Here is a 15,255-nt window from a genome sequence, read left to right as displayed (position 1 = left end):
GGAAAAAGGAAAAAGGACCTAGAGATTGTGTTGAAACTTTTATTCCTACTTTAAACCTTTGGCTCAGATACATTTTTGGAGACTTACCAGAGCTCCAGACCATCTTCCAGCAGGTAAACGTGAGGGGGCTGCGAAACATCTGTGCTGAGCTGGATAACAGGTAGGAGGAAGGGATACAGATTCTTGCTTTCCGCTCCCAGGCCCTGAACAATGCAAAAAAATATTTCAACCAATCATAAGGGCAAGGGAAAACTGATCAAAACACTTTTTTCGGAATTCATTTTTAAAAATGTCTTTTAAAATTTACAATTTTCAAAGCCTTGAACATTAACTGTGTTATACATTCCTAACAATACAAAAGGTTGTACAATGAAGATGCTGCCAAAAAACATTTGTATTCAGATAAAAATGTGTTAAAAACAGTTGTCAAAATAAGCAGTGCTGCCAAAATGAGTTTCATTTCATCTTACAGCCGAGCACAACAAACATCATTTTCTGTCTGAATAGCAGCAGGTGCGATATTGTGTCAGCTTCCCATGCTCTCTAGTAAGGAAATCTCAGAAATACACCAGCGGCCGTGTATTTTCTGGGTTCATTCAAGGGCCCGGTCTTGAGAGCCTTGCCCTCCCCTGGGTGAGATATGCCCACTCAGCCTCTGACTGATGAGGGCTCATCACATAGACCACCGCAAAGGGCTCTTAAGTTCAGGACATGACTGCCTTCGACGGCCGGCTGATTCTGAGCTGTCCATCAAAATCACAGATGGAGAACTCTAGGGGGCTTAGAGAGGGTAGAACTGTACCATCCGTAGAATCCAGGTGAAGCTTTGTTACTGTCAACGGGCCAATGATGAAAAACAACAAACAGAAGCCAAGGACACCCACCCGCAGACACCACAGACAAGAGTCATAACTTGGCAAGAAAGGAGACAGAAAACACAAGAATGGCAGTTTAAAAGTTGAGTGGAACAATGAGCTTTTGTCATGCGTCTGGATGTTTAAAAATTGGGTTTGTGTTTTCCTAAATAATGATTCTCATTACTGTACTGTAACAATTTGTCCTAATAATAAATAAGCTAATAAGCTTATATATCGTCACTGTCGGGTGGAAACCTCATATCTCCATATTTCGTCATTTTTTTCCTTCCATAAATCATTAGTATTGGTCACCCTTTACGTCTTCGAGCATGTTTAGGCCCATCGGTGCTCGGGCCCTAAAAATGCACGGTTTGATGTGATATGAGCTAAGCGATCGTTAGATTTATTCACCATTGTAATGCTTTTTTTCCCCTCAGTTGGTCAGAACAAAAGTGGCAGTTACTTGTTCAGATGACATTTTCCGGTGAAAATTCTTATTTTGGTCATACTTCCAAGAGTACTATCTGTGATTCCGAAGTACAGTATCCACACCGGTGCGGTGACTGACAGCCACACATTCTCCTCAAAACATTACATTCATCCGCGCTGAGGTGCCGTGCCAATGCACAACTCATGTAAAGATGATAATTCCGCAAATAACTGCAAGTGCAGGTTTCAAACAGAGATGGCAACAATCAGGCAAAACTTATGGACTGCAGCTTTAAAAAATAGTTTTTTTGTTTTTTTTCCATTTCCTGAACAGTAGAGTTTAGGGAGGTTTCCACCCAACAGAGGTGATATAAGTCTCACACACTGAGAGGAAATAGCTATATCCGCTTTGAAAAATGAGGTGGATAGTTCCAGTGGCAGCCAACCCTGCTCTTGGAGAGCCAACTTCCAGTGTAATTCAGCTCCAACCCTAATCAAACACATCTGAACCAGTTAATAAAGGTGTTCAAGATTACTTGAAAATTACAGAGAAATGTGTTAGAACTTGGCTGGCTACCCCTGATGTAGAGCTGCACGATTCTGGATAAAATGAGAATCACGATTTTTTGGTTTCAAATAGAGATCACGATTCTCTCACGATTCTGAATATACAACCAAACAAAATAACATGTAATTTACTAGAGGTTCTGACAAAATATAAATTGCTGACTAATTGCTGGAAAATGTTTGAAAGAATTATTTAAAAAATGGTTTTGAATGAATTCAATGACTCATTAATAAATACTTGTTTCATTGCTTGATGAATCAGTGTTTTTGAACGAATCTTTTGAAAGAACGATTCAACGACAAATACATTTTTTAACAGTCAGTTGTCGCCACCTAGTGGAATTAGATGTAATTGATACAACCGTTATTTGACGTGCCAAATTCATTTCAAAAAGTAGTTTGCTCTATTTTGATCGCTATCGTAAACATCTGTGTTTAAATACTAACTTAAAACTTATATCTCAGTACTTCTGTGATAATGTGAATATTTCTAACACAGAAATAACTAATGTGTGATTCAAAACGGCTCTCTCTGGCTCTGGCAGCACGAACACAGATTTGAACGTTCCGGTATGATTTTGTCAAAGGTTTAATAGACGAGGGAGAATCGTTGTCATTAATAAAGTAGGATCGTGTGGGTGCTTGAATCGAGATCGCGATCTTTTTACGATTAATCGTGCAGCTCTACCCTGATGTGATACAGTACAACCACAAAAAAAAAAAAAAAAAATTTACCAAAGAAAAATTCCAACTACTTCACAAAAAAACTTTCTAGTTTACCAAAAAATGTTTCCAATCATTCCAAATTCCAAACAAAAGCTCCATCCATAACAACAACGGCCAAATTTGCAGGCCACGGCATGTGCCGAGGCAATTTAGCCTCTGCAGGTCAACAAATCATATCCAAATGTGCAGTAAAGAGAGCATCCATTTTGGAGCATCTGTCAAAAATATGCTTTTGGGGATGGACCCATGATGGGGCCATTTAGGGATGATTGACTTTGAATGTTCACTGGTAATATTGTCTCTTCAGCATTCTGTGCCAGGCTGGAGAGCAGCAGCTGTGATACCATATGGCTGGCAGAGGAGGCCACAGAAAACACAAATAAATGCAAGGTTAATAGCAAACTGTCGATGGCTGGTGGTGAGATATGCACACAATAGATAGTTTCCTGAAGGACTGCTGGCATTTTAATATGCAAATCTAAGGACTTAAGCAACAACAACAACAAAAAAAGATTAATGACTGCTGGTCAACTAAGCTGGCACAAATTTTGGATTTTTGGAAGTATGCAAATTTCAGCCAAGCCTAGGGCGATCTTTTAGACTGATTCATGTGTCTGTGATTTACAAGAACTGAAGACACTGTGAAGTGTCTTTAACATGAGTGAGAAATGTTAATATGCAAGATGTGGTTACTGAAGCAAAGAGCACTTTCAAATACAAAGAACAGCTCATTAAAGCTGATGATTACTCAATAACTCTCCTCAGAGGAATATTTATTAAATTAACTCAAAATGTAACATTATATTTGATCCACGAAAGTATAGCTGAAAATTTGTACACAGAGTGATGAACTGAAAGACATTTAAAATATGTGAAAAATAATAGGCAGGGGAGCTCAATATGCTTTATTATTCAAATACTTTTTGTAATGAAATAATTGTTTATAATTGTTAACTATTGTTAATAATAGTAATATTTTATAGTTGTTAATTTAAATGTGCAATTATTGAAATTATTTTTTATAATTAAATAATTGTTAATAAATATCATTTAATATTTTGCCATTATTTAATGTAATTATAATTGTTTAAATATAACTAGAATTTAAATGAAATAAATTTCAATATTAAATTAATTATTTAAATTATCACAGTATATTTCAGACAAATCCATCTATTGGTGAAATCTGTTGACAATCTTTGTTATATGCCAATGGTGACAGTCCAAAAAAGGGAAAAAGCACTTCTTGTGGTTTTTACCCCAAGTTTGCATGCCTGTAACTCAGAGCTTAAGACTAAGCCAGGATTAAGCCTTAGTTCAGTTAGGGCATTTAAGGATCTTTTATAAACGTACCCTAGAAAAAAAAAAAAATTACTGGTATGCATCTTGAGACAAAACAATCAATCACTTTCGTGGATCCGTGTGAACAGGGATCATTTTGACAACGTTGTCATCTATTATGGCTGCCCCCGACTAAAGATTTTTCTAGTCGACTACTAGTCGTTCATTTAAGCCATTAGTCGACTAATGGCACGTTTATATTAATTTAATTACTTAAATATACTGGGGGGGCGGAATATATGCCTCGCGCTTAAGCGCACACATAAAGCTTGCCGCAAAGCACTGGCAAAAGTAATGATTATGAAAGTAAAAAAAATAGCAAGTTTATATAAGTTTATTATTATAAAATAATATTTTAATTGTTTATTAATAAACTAGTGTTTTCTGAGTCAGGGTCGGCTGCAAAGATGAAGTTGACGATGCTGACTCTGGAGAGAAATGCACCTTTCATATGGATTACATAACCAGAGAGTATTTGTTTTCAATTCAGATTGGTTCGTTTAAAAGTAGATGTTTCAAGCTTTCTATTTCTCATGTCTGTGAGGAAAGTAGTCTATATGCTGAGTTTCGGTTCATTTATGTGACGCGCTGCTGTTCAGGGAGACCGAGACAACAAAAAGCGCATCCTGTTAGTTTTCTTTATTTCACAAAAGCACAACGTTCTGTTGTTATAGTGAGTGTACACAAATAAAAGTAGACCCTTTACAGTTCGGAATGATGTATTACTCTTATCTGTATGACAAAAAATATATTTAAGTTGAAAAAATGCAAGTGATCGCCATGTCATGCAGTAAAGTGCACTATACATTAGCTGCCTTCCACACTCCGCACGAATACTTGTACACGACTAACATTTAGTCGACTATAAGTGGGCAGCCCTATCGTCTATACGTGAAAAACGCAAAGAAAAAACGTCTTCATTTTTAGTTCATCATTGTCGTGTAAACATACCCTTAGACTATCACCAAGAGTCAACCCAGTTTGCAGAATGCATAACCTAGTATCCATTTAGTCAAAATTGATTTTTTTTAAATGATGTGAAAAGTGATGTGAAATGTGAAAAGCCTGCATCAGCCAAGTGTTGCTCAATGGAGCTCTCAGTTAAACCAAGCTCAAGATATCCAGCTACTGCAGCCTCTGGATGGTTTAAATGTGAGTGTCACTCATGTCCTCAGGGGCCGAAGTGACACAGAAACTGCTCCTGATGCATGGCGCAAAAGGGGGAAAAAAAAGAGAGAGAATGAAATGAGCACCTTGCGGGATCCCATGTAGAGGAAAATGGAGAAGCTCTGTGGCAATTTTCAAATACACCCATCAATAACAAGCCCCTGTCCGCATGTGTTCATACACTCACAGCAGGAAGGGATGAAGTGTATCGTACTAAAATAAAAGTCTTCTGCAAACCAGAAAACCAGAGAAGTGCTCAGCAGGGCTGGAGGGCATCTGTTCATATCAACAGACGACGACGGTGAAAATCAGGCCCCCCATCAGTGATGGTACGCACATCACGTCCAAGTCAGCACTTGAAACACAAACAGAATGCTAAACACCCGACCCGACCGTTTCAAAGGCTCGTTATCTGTTTCATTCTTTGCCCCGTGGGTATGCCGTACCTGTACGAGATGGATGAGGGTAGTGAGAATGGCACAGCGGAGCATGTTGTGTTCTTCTGACTGCTTCCAAAGAAGAGGAAGGTACTGAACTAAGCAGCCCACGTACGGTCGAATCTAGAAGAGAGGAAGGGAAAAGTAAGCACTGATCTCAATCGCAAAGGAGCACACACAAAAAAAAAAAAAAAAAAAATTTTTGTTTTTGAGTCTGAATGCTTTAGATTAATTAAAAGAAAACAGGTCAGCTTCAAAGAGCCTCTAAAAATGCTTTAAAACTTTAAAGCAGGGGTGACCTGGTAATTCTAATAATACTTGTCATTTGATTTTAAAACTGCAGTAACCGACAATTACGGTTATAGAGTTTTTAAACTTTTTGATGGCAATGCCACCCAAACATGATGATCTTCTAGCAAGGGAAATATATAGGCAACAATATATGACCCATTTATACTATGTAACAAAAAAAAAAGGAGTCAACAATGTCAAATTTTGAATTAATTAATATATAAATGAAAATAACTTTTGATAATACTTGTATATTATCATCTTCATCATCACCACCACCATCATTATTACTACTACAAATTTTTTACCCCATTTTTCTTTGAACTTTTCTGAAACATGTAATTGTTCAATACAATATTGTTATGACCCATTTATACAGTGTTAAAATATGGTCTGACAACCATGTCACATTATGAATTCATACTTATAAATTTATAAATAAATAAAAATAAATAGATACAATTTATAATAAATAAATAATAACAAGTTTAATAACAAATTTGTTCCATATTTTTCTTTTGAATTTTTCTGAAACATGTCATTGTTCAATAAAATATTGTTTGTTCAATATTGTTGCATTTGCTATTTAACTGATATTGATAGTCACTATAACAAAACTTCTGTAGCAAGAGTTCATTTAGTCTTAGCAAGTGCTGTGTTGCAGGTTTTTCTTTTTATGCTGCTCTTGCAATGCATTCAAGCGATTTGGTACCTGATTTAATGAACAATATCCTATGAATTATTCCTTTGGACTATACTTAGAATCACTGGCTAAATCCTCCCTCACATCTCTCTCCCAATCTATTTTTGCAGGGGTGCCCTAAAACTTTATATTCTTCACTTCTAATCCCTATTAGCATCCTTTACTGTGGGAATGTTTCTCAAGTAGAAAAACGTAAAAGAGCAGATACCTTACTTTTATCTGTCAAAATGACAAAGCATTTTGAATTATTATCCGTCAATGCTTTTATTTTTGTGTAACGCAACCTCTGCAAGTCTCATATTTTATTTATGAATATATATTCATATTATTTCATTAAAAAAAAAACACTAAGTGCCATTCAGATTTTAAAAGACCCTTTTCATTTTCCATTTCATTCTGCATTTCCAGAACAGTATAGTCAAAAAACATCTTATTTACATACAAATATACTCCTAAAACTCATCAATGCTTCCCGTTTCATCTCTGCAACCATCTTTATTTCATATGTAAATATCTAATATAGTTTATATTCAAGAAAATCCATATGCTTTCACATTGTAATTGGATGCAGTGGTTTAACAAACACCCCAAGTCTGGTTTTTGATGTCAAGTTTTTATCATTTTGGTGCTTTATCAGAATTTTCTTCTGCTAAAAGGAAAACAGAGTTTAAATATGCTGCAAACAGTCTGACACTACGCACAAATCAGTGATGACAGTTTTTGCATATCTTGGTGTCATGGTTCAGGATTAAATAAATTAGCAAAACTATCTTCACAAGGGTCATATCATAGAGGTTTTGGCCTTTGTTAGTGACTTTTTCCCCCCCTCAAAATACTGCATATTCCTAAAACTAGGATTCTTCAGAAAGAAATGCAGGAACAGACAGGAACTCTGACAAACTTTCATACGTTTCACTCTAATATTAGTTCTAATAATAACTCTAATAATAGTTCTTCTGGTATTTATAATTAATATGTTCTCCTTTACCTCGCCATGACTGAATCAGCCAGGTTTCAAATTTCTGATCACTCAACAGACATCACTGATGTGTAAAGTGGACAAACATGCGTCAACGTATTCATCAAATGTCAAAAAGTTGTGGAGATCACATTGCAGAAGGCACATTTTTGCAGCTCAAATTTCAGGAACTGGGGAGGAAAATCAGAGTTCTTAAAGTTCTTAAAGTAGTAGTGAAGTTTTCATAGTGCAAAGAACTCTTATCTCAAAAGATCAAGACCTACTTGATTGCTCATGATAAAACCCATTAACTTTCCTTTCAGGGAGGACTGTGAATACATGGGCAAACTAGGAGAGATTTAAAATTGCTCCCAAAGATTTGATCGGATTTCCCAAAACGGCTGCCCAGAAAACTCTTTTAAAACGAGAAAGCCAGTTCAGATTTTAAACCATGAGTGAAGCAAGATTTAACAAAAGTTTAAATTAGCTAAGCCTTGGCATGAGGAACTTAGTCAAAGATCAAGAGCAGTTAAAGATCAAGAGAGTCTGATTGAAAAGCGTTTTTTCACAAGTTGCGAATAGAAAATTTGGGTCAAAATGGTCAAAAGATATATTAGCATGGAATCATTGAATAGGGCATTAAATAACTCCTGTGCTGCACAAAATTGACACAGAAGATTACTACTGAAAGCTTTCTTTGTACACACAATATGACCCTTTGTAATTTATGCATGTTTGACTGAACAAAGCTTAAATTGTGAGCTTTGTATTCTTACATGACTGTCATTCATCAAATGAATGGCTCAAGGCTCACACAATTGCTTAAGGTTATTTTCAAGCAGGTCATGGCCTTGTCCTCAGTCAGCATGGTTTGGTAATGACATGACATCAATATGTGTCTTTCAGTGTGCAAAAACAACAAATACTAGCCTGAGTATTTTATATAGAAAAGCATGTGACCTCGGGGGGTAACGTTTGGACCCCTCTGTGTTCGGATGACTTCATTTAACCTCTCATGATGACTGAAGCTCACCTGGATGCTGACTCTTTCGATGACGCAAGAAATAACGTGGAGAACTTGCATTTTGGTGTCACACTCATTGACCTGTTGCAACAGCTGGAACAACAGGCCGAAAATAGACTCCAAGTACTGAAGAGGAATAAAATAAGTGTTAATGAAGACCTTTAAATGAACAAATAAAATGTAATGACGTCAAATGTTCAAAACAACCATCTTACCGGTAAGAACTGCTCAGTTCTGAACTCGAAGTCATCGACGGGTGAGGATGAGTTAAGTGTAAATGACTGCAGGTGAGAAGCAATGAACTCTTAAACACACACCTGATTATCAGACATGCAGATGAATGAGGATGAGAGTGATTAAAGTAATCATACGGCACCATGCAAACAAGCGGGTGATGTTGAATGGCTACAGGTTAATAGGCAAACTAATTACAAGCGTGCTTAAATGCAACCAATTAAAGTTGATAAATGACCACTCTGGTGTAAAGACTGGAAACTACAACAGACTCAGCATCACTCAGAGGAAAGGATATCCAGCTTTAGAGTTGTGGCTGTTTCGATGCGAACCTAAAACAGAGAAAAATCGCATTATTATTCAAAAATTTATAAAGCATGATCTGGGCTGTGAAGTATGAAATTTTAATGGCAGAATGTGTAATTTCCACATCACTAGTGACACCAAATGTAATGGAAATAATGATTCCGTTTCCACACCTTCTGACCAATGCATTTCCAAGATGTTTTCACTGGTTCATTATTTTATATCAAGAACATTTATACCAATAAACATTTTCATTCTTTTTCCTTGGCTTTAAAGGTGTCATGAATTGAGACATCAATTTTCCTTGGGTTTTTTATATATAAGAAGTCATCGTACTAGAATATCCTTTGAAAACTTCCTTGTTAGTCTAATAAAAGCTTTTATTGACACCAGGCCCAGCGAACATCTCTTCCCAGAATGTGCCTATCTATGACATAGATAGGTGAAACCCCCCTCCGCAGAAGACATCAACGCCTACTTCATAATTGCAATGTTAGCCCTGCCCACTGCCGTGTTAGTGAGATGACGAGGAGAGAAGAGCGATACAGGACAAAAATAACATTACCTTTCAAAGGATCCTAATGCTAGGAATATGTTTATTTATTTTCAACAATGTCGAATGTCTCAGTGTAGCATTATTTATTTGTTATTTGGTACATTTCACTGTGGATTCTTTGGTAAATCAATCGCATTTTGGCGCAGGCTTTGCAAACAGACTTTTACAATATGGACTCAACAGTAATGCAACAACATGTAAGTAACTGTGTTAATTCTAACGCCTGATCTGATATGTAATGATTCATGTACAGTCAGATGTTATTTGTCTGTGTCAGTAAATCAAACCAGTGAGTAAACGGTCAACTTTGTTTCTCTTAGTAGGATGAAAATAACCAGTTATTTAAACAGTGATTAAATTATATATAGAAAGCGATCAAAGAATGCTCCCTTTACAATCTCTAGAGCTGTCAAACAAACAGCGCAAGTTTATCAGTGACTGAGTTCTGGACTCGTGCAAAACTTGAGCCGTTTTATGCAATGAATCTCTTAGTTACATCGCGCTTGCGCTGTTAGTTATGATGAAAGCATTCGTTAGTGTGAAGAAATTGAGTTGCAATGACGAGATCACTGCACTCAACAACATGTCTGTGATCGGCTACAATGCACTGCAACCTTTCATGCCATGATCTAAATATAATGCCATAGATCTAAATGTAATGTTATAATCAACACTTTTCACAATTAGTTAACCTTGAGAGCTGTAATAGCAAAAAAGTGCTAAAGGTTTTTGAGAGAGTAATACTTATCTATTTCATAGGCAAAGACGTTAGCCCCTTAAAACAGAGCGTTCAAATCAGAGGGCTAAAATCAGGGTAGGATATTGCCATATTTCTAAATGATGTCAATTTTTGATGTAAAAAGCATACTAACATTATAAGTGCACCCCAGGAATCATTCTAAAACAATAAAACAAGGCAGTTCATGACCCCTTTAAGATTATTGATTTTCATGACTTTTCCACTGTTTCTTTATTACTGGATTTTTTCAAATTAAATATCTAATGAAATATATGAAAGCTGGCAGCTGCCACAACTAAACACAATTTTTTTTTATTATATACATTTTCCAGCCGTTTAAAATGTCCCTCAGTTTGCATCACTGCAGGAACGCAGACAAGTGTTTGCATTTACTACCATTCAAAAGTACATTTTTTTTTTTTAAACAAATACTTTTATTCACCAAAGTTGCATTAAACTGATCAAAAGTGACAATATAGAAATATATAATGTTACAACAAATTTCTATTTCAAATAAATGCTGTTCTTTTGAACTTTCTATTTATCAAAAGAATCCTGGAAAAAAAAAAGTTACATGGTTTCCACAAAAATATTAAGCAGCACAACCGTTTTCACCATTGATAATAATAAGAAATGTTTCCTGAGCAGCAAATCAGCATATTAGAATGATTTCTGAAGGATCACGTGACACTGAAGACTGGAGTAATTCTGAAAATTGCCATCACAGGAATAAATTACATTTTAAAATAGAAATATAATACAAATAGAAATAATAGTTATTTTACGTTATAATAATATTTCACAATGCTACTGTTTTTACTCTTTTAATCAAATAAATGCAGCCTTATTGGTTTACTTCTAGTTCTCTCTGCACATTAAACTGAGCTAGGAAAAACTATTTTACACGCTTCACCTCCAAGGAACTCTTTTAAAGGACATCCATTAATTTCTCCTTAAATCAGTGCGGTACATGTTGACAAGAGACCTCTAAGCCTACTCAAGTTTCCTCAACATATAAATCTTGAGAGTTAGCCTGTAACCAAAACAAAATTAACATCATTAAAAGGTCGTGCCGGTATGGGATAACGGAGGAGCCTGAGGGTGTTAGCAAGGATCGCATAAAGAGTACGACTCAAGCAGGTGGCTAATGACAGACCCCGCCACCCTCTCACAATGATCTATTACACAGGCTGATGGGACAGCATGCTGCGCTCCACAAACAGGTTTATAACGAGCAATAGCAGGAGATGATGAAATTTCCCCAACACATCAAACTTAATGATCAAGCAATTTTCTGAGTAATAGCCAAGAGCCTGGAGCAATGCATTTATTAAGTAGTTAACTGACAAAGACCGAAAAGGACAACAAAGACATCTTAACTACTGATTGGTCTGATTCGTCTCTTACTAGTCCTTTCATTAAAAGTCCGTTCTTACTGGCAGCTGCTTTGTTGTATCAAAAAAAAAAAAGATCTCTGTCATGTTAATAGAAATGCTGGAAACTCTCACTTTCAGCCACTTTGTTCTTGTATATAGAAAAAAGCAGTGTGTCAATTTAGGGATGCAAAATAAATACCATACCATATTAGTCATTGGTCAATATTAAACATTTTTACCAGTAATCAGTAATAAGACTATATTGTACATTTAATTGTTCGTGCTCATTTCCTCTGTTTTTATGTTATATAAACTTTAATGTTAACCTAGAAAAATGAGGGCTATTCAAGGGTTTGCGTGAAAGCTAAATAGTAGCGGTAGCGCGCTTACTGCATGACAGCTAATATGGAGGCGCTGATGCGATCACTTGCACTTAAAATACTCAGTCATTTTTGGTCATAAGAGGAATACATCTTTTGAATCTGTAAAGAGTCTACTTTTATTTGTGTACACTCACAATAAAAACAAAAAGTTGTGCTTTGTAAAATAATGAAAGCACACAGCACACCAAAAAAAAAAGAAAAAAAAAAAAAAAAAAGAAAAGAACTGAAATCAAATGGAAAATATTCTCAGGTTATATAATTCATATGAAACATCATATCAGTTGCCAGAACACATGTAGCCCAACCTGCAGCAGAATGAAATGAGACAGCGACTCAAGAGCAGACTACCTGTGGGAAGATGTGCGATAAGCTGTTTTGCAATAAGTATTGTGGCATTTTTCTGTCAAAACATGACAAATTAGCGGAGCTTCCCGAGCTTCAGACACAGGACAAACCCACTGGCCAAAGGTTGCAGCCCAGAAACGTCCCAAGCACAGCATTACAACAACAACAACAACAAAAAAGAAAATACAGGCAGAGGACAATGTCTCTGTACACACAAACAGCATTACACACTTTCAGTGGAATATAATTATCAGTTTATCAGTATCGGCCAGGATTATAATATTGGCGAGTTGATAAATGATCTGTTGTACCAAATCTGTGTAAATTATATGTAACACTTTATTTTTCTGTGTCCTTGTTACATATCTTACATGTATTAGGCAATACAGTAAATTACGCATAATTACATGCAACTATCCCTAAATCAAACCCTAACTGTACATTAAGTACATGTCGTTAATTAATATTACTCAGTCCATAATTGTAATTACAATGTGACAAGGCTACCTTAAAATAGAGTGCAACCAAATTACTCTTGTTAGATGAACAAAAGTATGACCATCCCACAAGTCTCTAGGGGGCTACAGCTGCACTCGTGGAAGACTGTAAAAGAAGCGCCGCACAGGTGGTACAGTTTGCACTTCATTTACGCTCCTACAGTATTTAGGCAACCAATTAGACACACAAAAACCTGCTATTTTCTAAGCATTTTCATTGCTAAATAACAGGCTGTAAAGCATGTAACTAACAGAAACAATACCATCAGTTACCGAATTCAATCCATCTTCATTCAAATGGGTTTAGAGGGCTTACATATCCTACAGAGGAATAAAAGCAGAGATAAGCAGGGCTGCCTTCTCTCGCAGAGGCGTCTGCGGCATAAAACATCAAACAGCAGCTGAAAATAAAACACTCTGCTCCCTGCCAGAGTACAGAGCAGCCACCCAGTAGATATGAGAGAATTATGAGTGAGGAGATGGGATTCTGTGACAGTAATGCTTTAGCAAGGTATATGCCTGCCTGCGGAAGTCGGACGAGTCTACCTGGCCAACCAGAGCGGCCGATCACCTAAAGGTTCTGCCTGCATCCCTGTTATCAGCCTGCTCAGCTTGCATCCGCTATGGATATGAGCATCTAATCCTGCTTTCTTCGGCTCGTTTAAATGGAGAAGGTAGTGAATAATAGCTATTAGTCTCCACAAGCAATTGCAAAAGACACAGCTGCGACAGTAATTCCCACACGAGTCTTCCCACGCAAACACACATTCATGCACTATTCATTTTTCAGTGTTTTGTTTTAGCTAGTTTTTGTGTTTTGAAGAAAACAATACATATGCAGTAATAAAATATAAAATCTTTGTGAAAACCAGAGATTCTGAAATAATATTTATAATATAGGAAACATGAACTAACAATGAAAAATACTTCTAAAGCATTAATGTTAATGTTAGCAATTACAATACTTTATTAAATTAGGTTATATGTGTTAATATTATTTAATACACCTAAGCTAACATGAACTGACTAGTTATATTTTTTAATTAACTAACATTAACAAAAATTAATAAATACTGTAACAAATGTATTGCTAATTGTTAGTTAATGTATTAACTAACATTAACAAATGGAAACATTGTAAAAAGTTATTATATCATCAAATAAATAATATTAATATTATAATATATAATATTTATATCATAAATTACATTTTATAACTATAATAATATAAACAATTTGATGTAAATAGAATTCTATTTATATCAAATGATATCAGTTTTAAAAATGTAATGCATTTATATGATGTATTTTATAGTTTAGTATTGAAAGTCTAAATCTGGGACAGGGGTGAACACTTTATTTATTTATTTATTTATTTAGTAAGTTTTAAAGTGATCATCCAAAGATAAAAGTTGAAATTTTTTTTTATTTTTTATTTTTAAATGTGTGTGTGTGTGTAGGTGGGGACTTCCGCCAGACTGCCTTCTGTATTCAACTTACGAAAAAAGCGTAACGTAAAGTGTTTTTTCATAATTTGAATACAGAAGGTGTGGGACGTAGCTTAAGCACTTTGAATTGCGAGAGGCATTACACTTACTTCGTAAGTTGAATATGGAAGGCGGTCTGGCGGAAGCTAGATATTTTACTTATAATATATGGATATTTTTCTTACACAAATGCATCGCTTCGCTTCAGAAGGCCTTTATTAACCCCCTGGAGTCGTGTGGAGTACGTTTATGATGGATAGATGCACTTTCTTGAGCTTCAAACTCGTTGGCCCCGTTCATTGCCATTATAAAGTTTGGATGCGTCTGGATATTTATTAATATAATTCCGATTGTGTTTATCACAAAGAAGAAAGTCATATACATGGCTTGAAGGTAAGTAAATCTTGGGGTAATTTTCACTTTAAAGTGAACTAATCCTTTAATAACTTTTTTTTTTTGTTCTCAAATTTTTCACAATAGCACGTTTCAATTAAAATCATTTAATCATGATGTTTCTTTTGGGCTTACCTTCATTATTTCTGACAAAATCAACAACCTAATTTTGAGTCAGTAATTTTGTTATTGAGATAAACATTACAATTTCCCAAATAATATATTTTAGACTTGGATGTCAAAACAATAAAGAGAAGGTAGTTTTCCCCTAGTAACATAGTAGCACCGCAAGCGGAGGCTGCTGCGTGAGTGTACAGTATTTGCAAATACAAGCTGTATATATGTATGAGGGTGTGTGCATATGAAAGCGATTAGTCTATTCTTTTCAAGCTGACAAACCATGAAATAGAAGTAGCCCAATCTCATTTCCTTTGCATAA

General features: G+C 35.7%; 1 protein-coding gene across 2 annotated transcripts in view; it reads right to left on the bottom strand.

Annotated features, from left to right (window-relative positions):
• Nucleotides 1-15,255, bottom strand: part of ipo11 (importin 11) — a 161,813-nt gene that overhangs the window by 65,414 nt on the left and 81,144 nt on the right. For both annotated transcript variants that reach the window (XM_051902948.1, XM_051902949.1), the window contains exons 17-21: nucleotides 9,033-9,066; nucleotides 8,716-8,756; nucleotides 8,510-8,626; nucleotides 5,534-5,647; nucleotides 88-203 (exon numbers count right to left, since the gene is read on the bottom strand). In XM_051902948.1, coding sequence (XP_051758908.1) covers nucleotides 88-203; nucleotides 5,534-5,647; nucleotides 8,510-8,626; nucleotides 8,716-8,756; nucleotides 9,033-9,066 — 422 coding nt within the window. The remainder of the gene's footprint in view (nucleotides 1-87; nucleotides 204-5,533; nucleotides 5,648-8,509; nucleotides 8,627-8,715; nucleotides 8,757-9,032; nucleotides 9,067-15,255) is intronic.

Source organism: Ctenopharyngodon idella, chromosome 8, assembly GCF_019924925.1.
Source record: "Ctenopharyngodon idella isolate HZGC_01 chromosome 8, HZGC01, whole genome shotgun sequence".
Taxonomy (NCBI): Eukaryota; Metazoa; Chordata; class Actinopteri; order Cypriniformes; family Xenocyprididae; genus Ctenopharyngodon; species Ctenopharyngodon idella.
The sequence above is the reverse complement of the archived record's forward strand: the minus strand, read 5'-3'. Positions and strand labels throughout refer to the sequence as shown.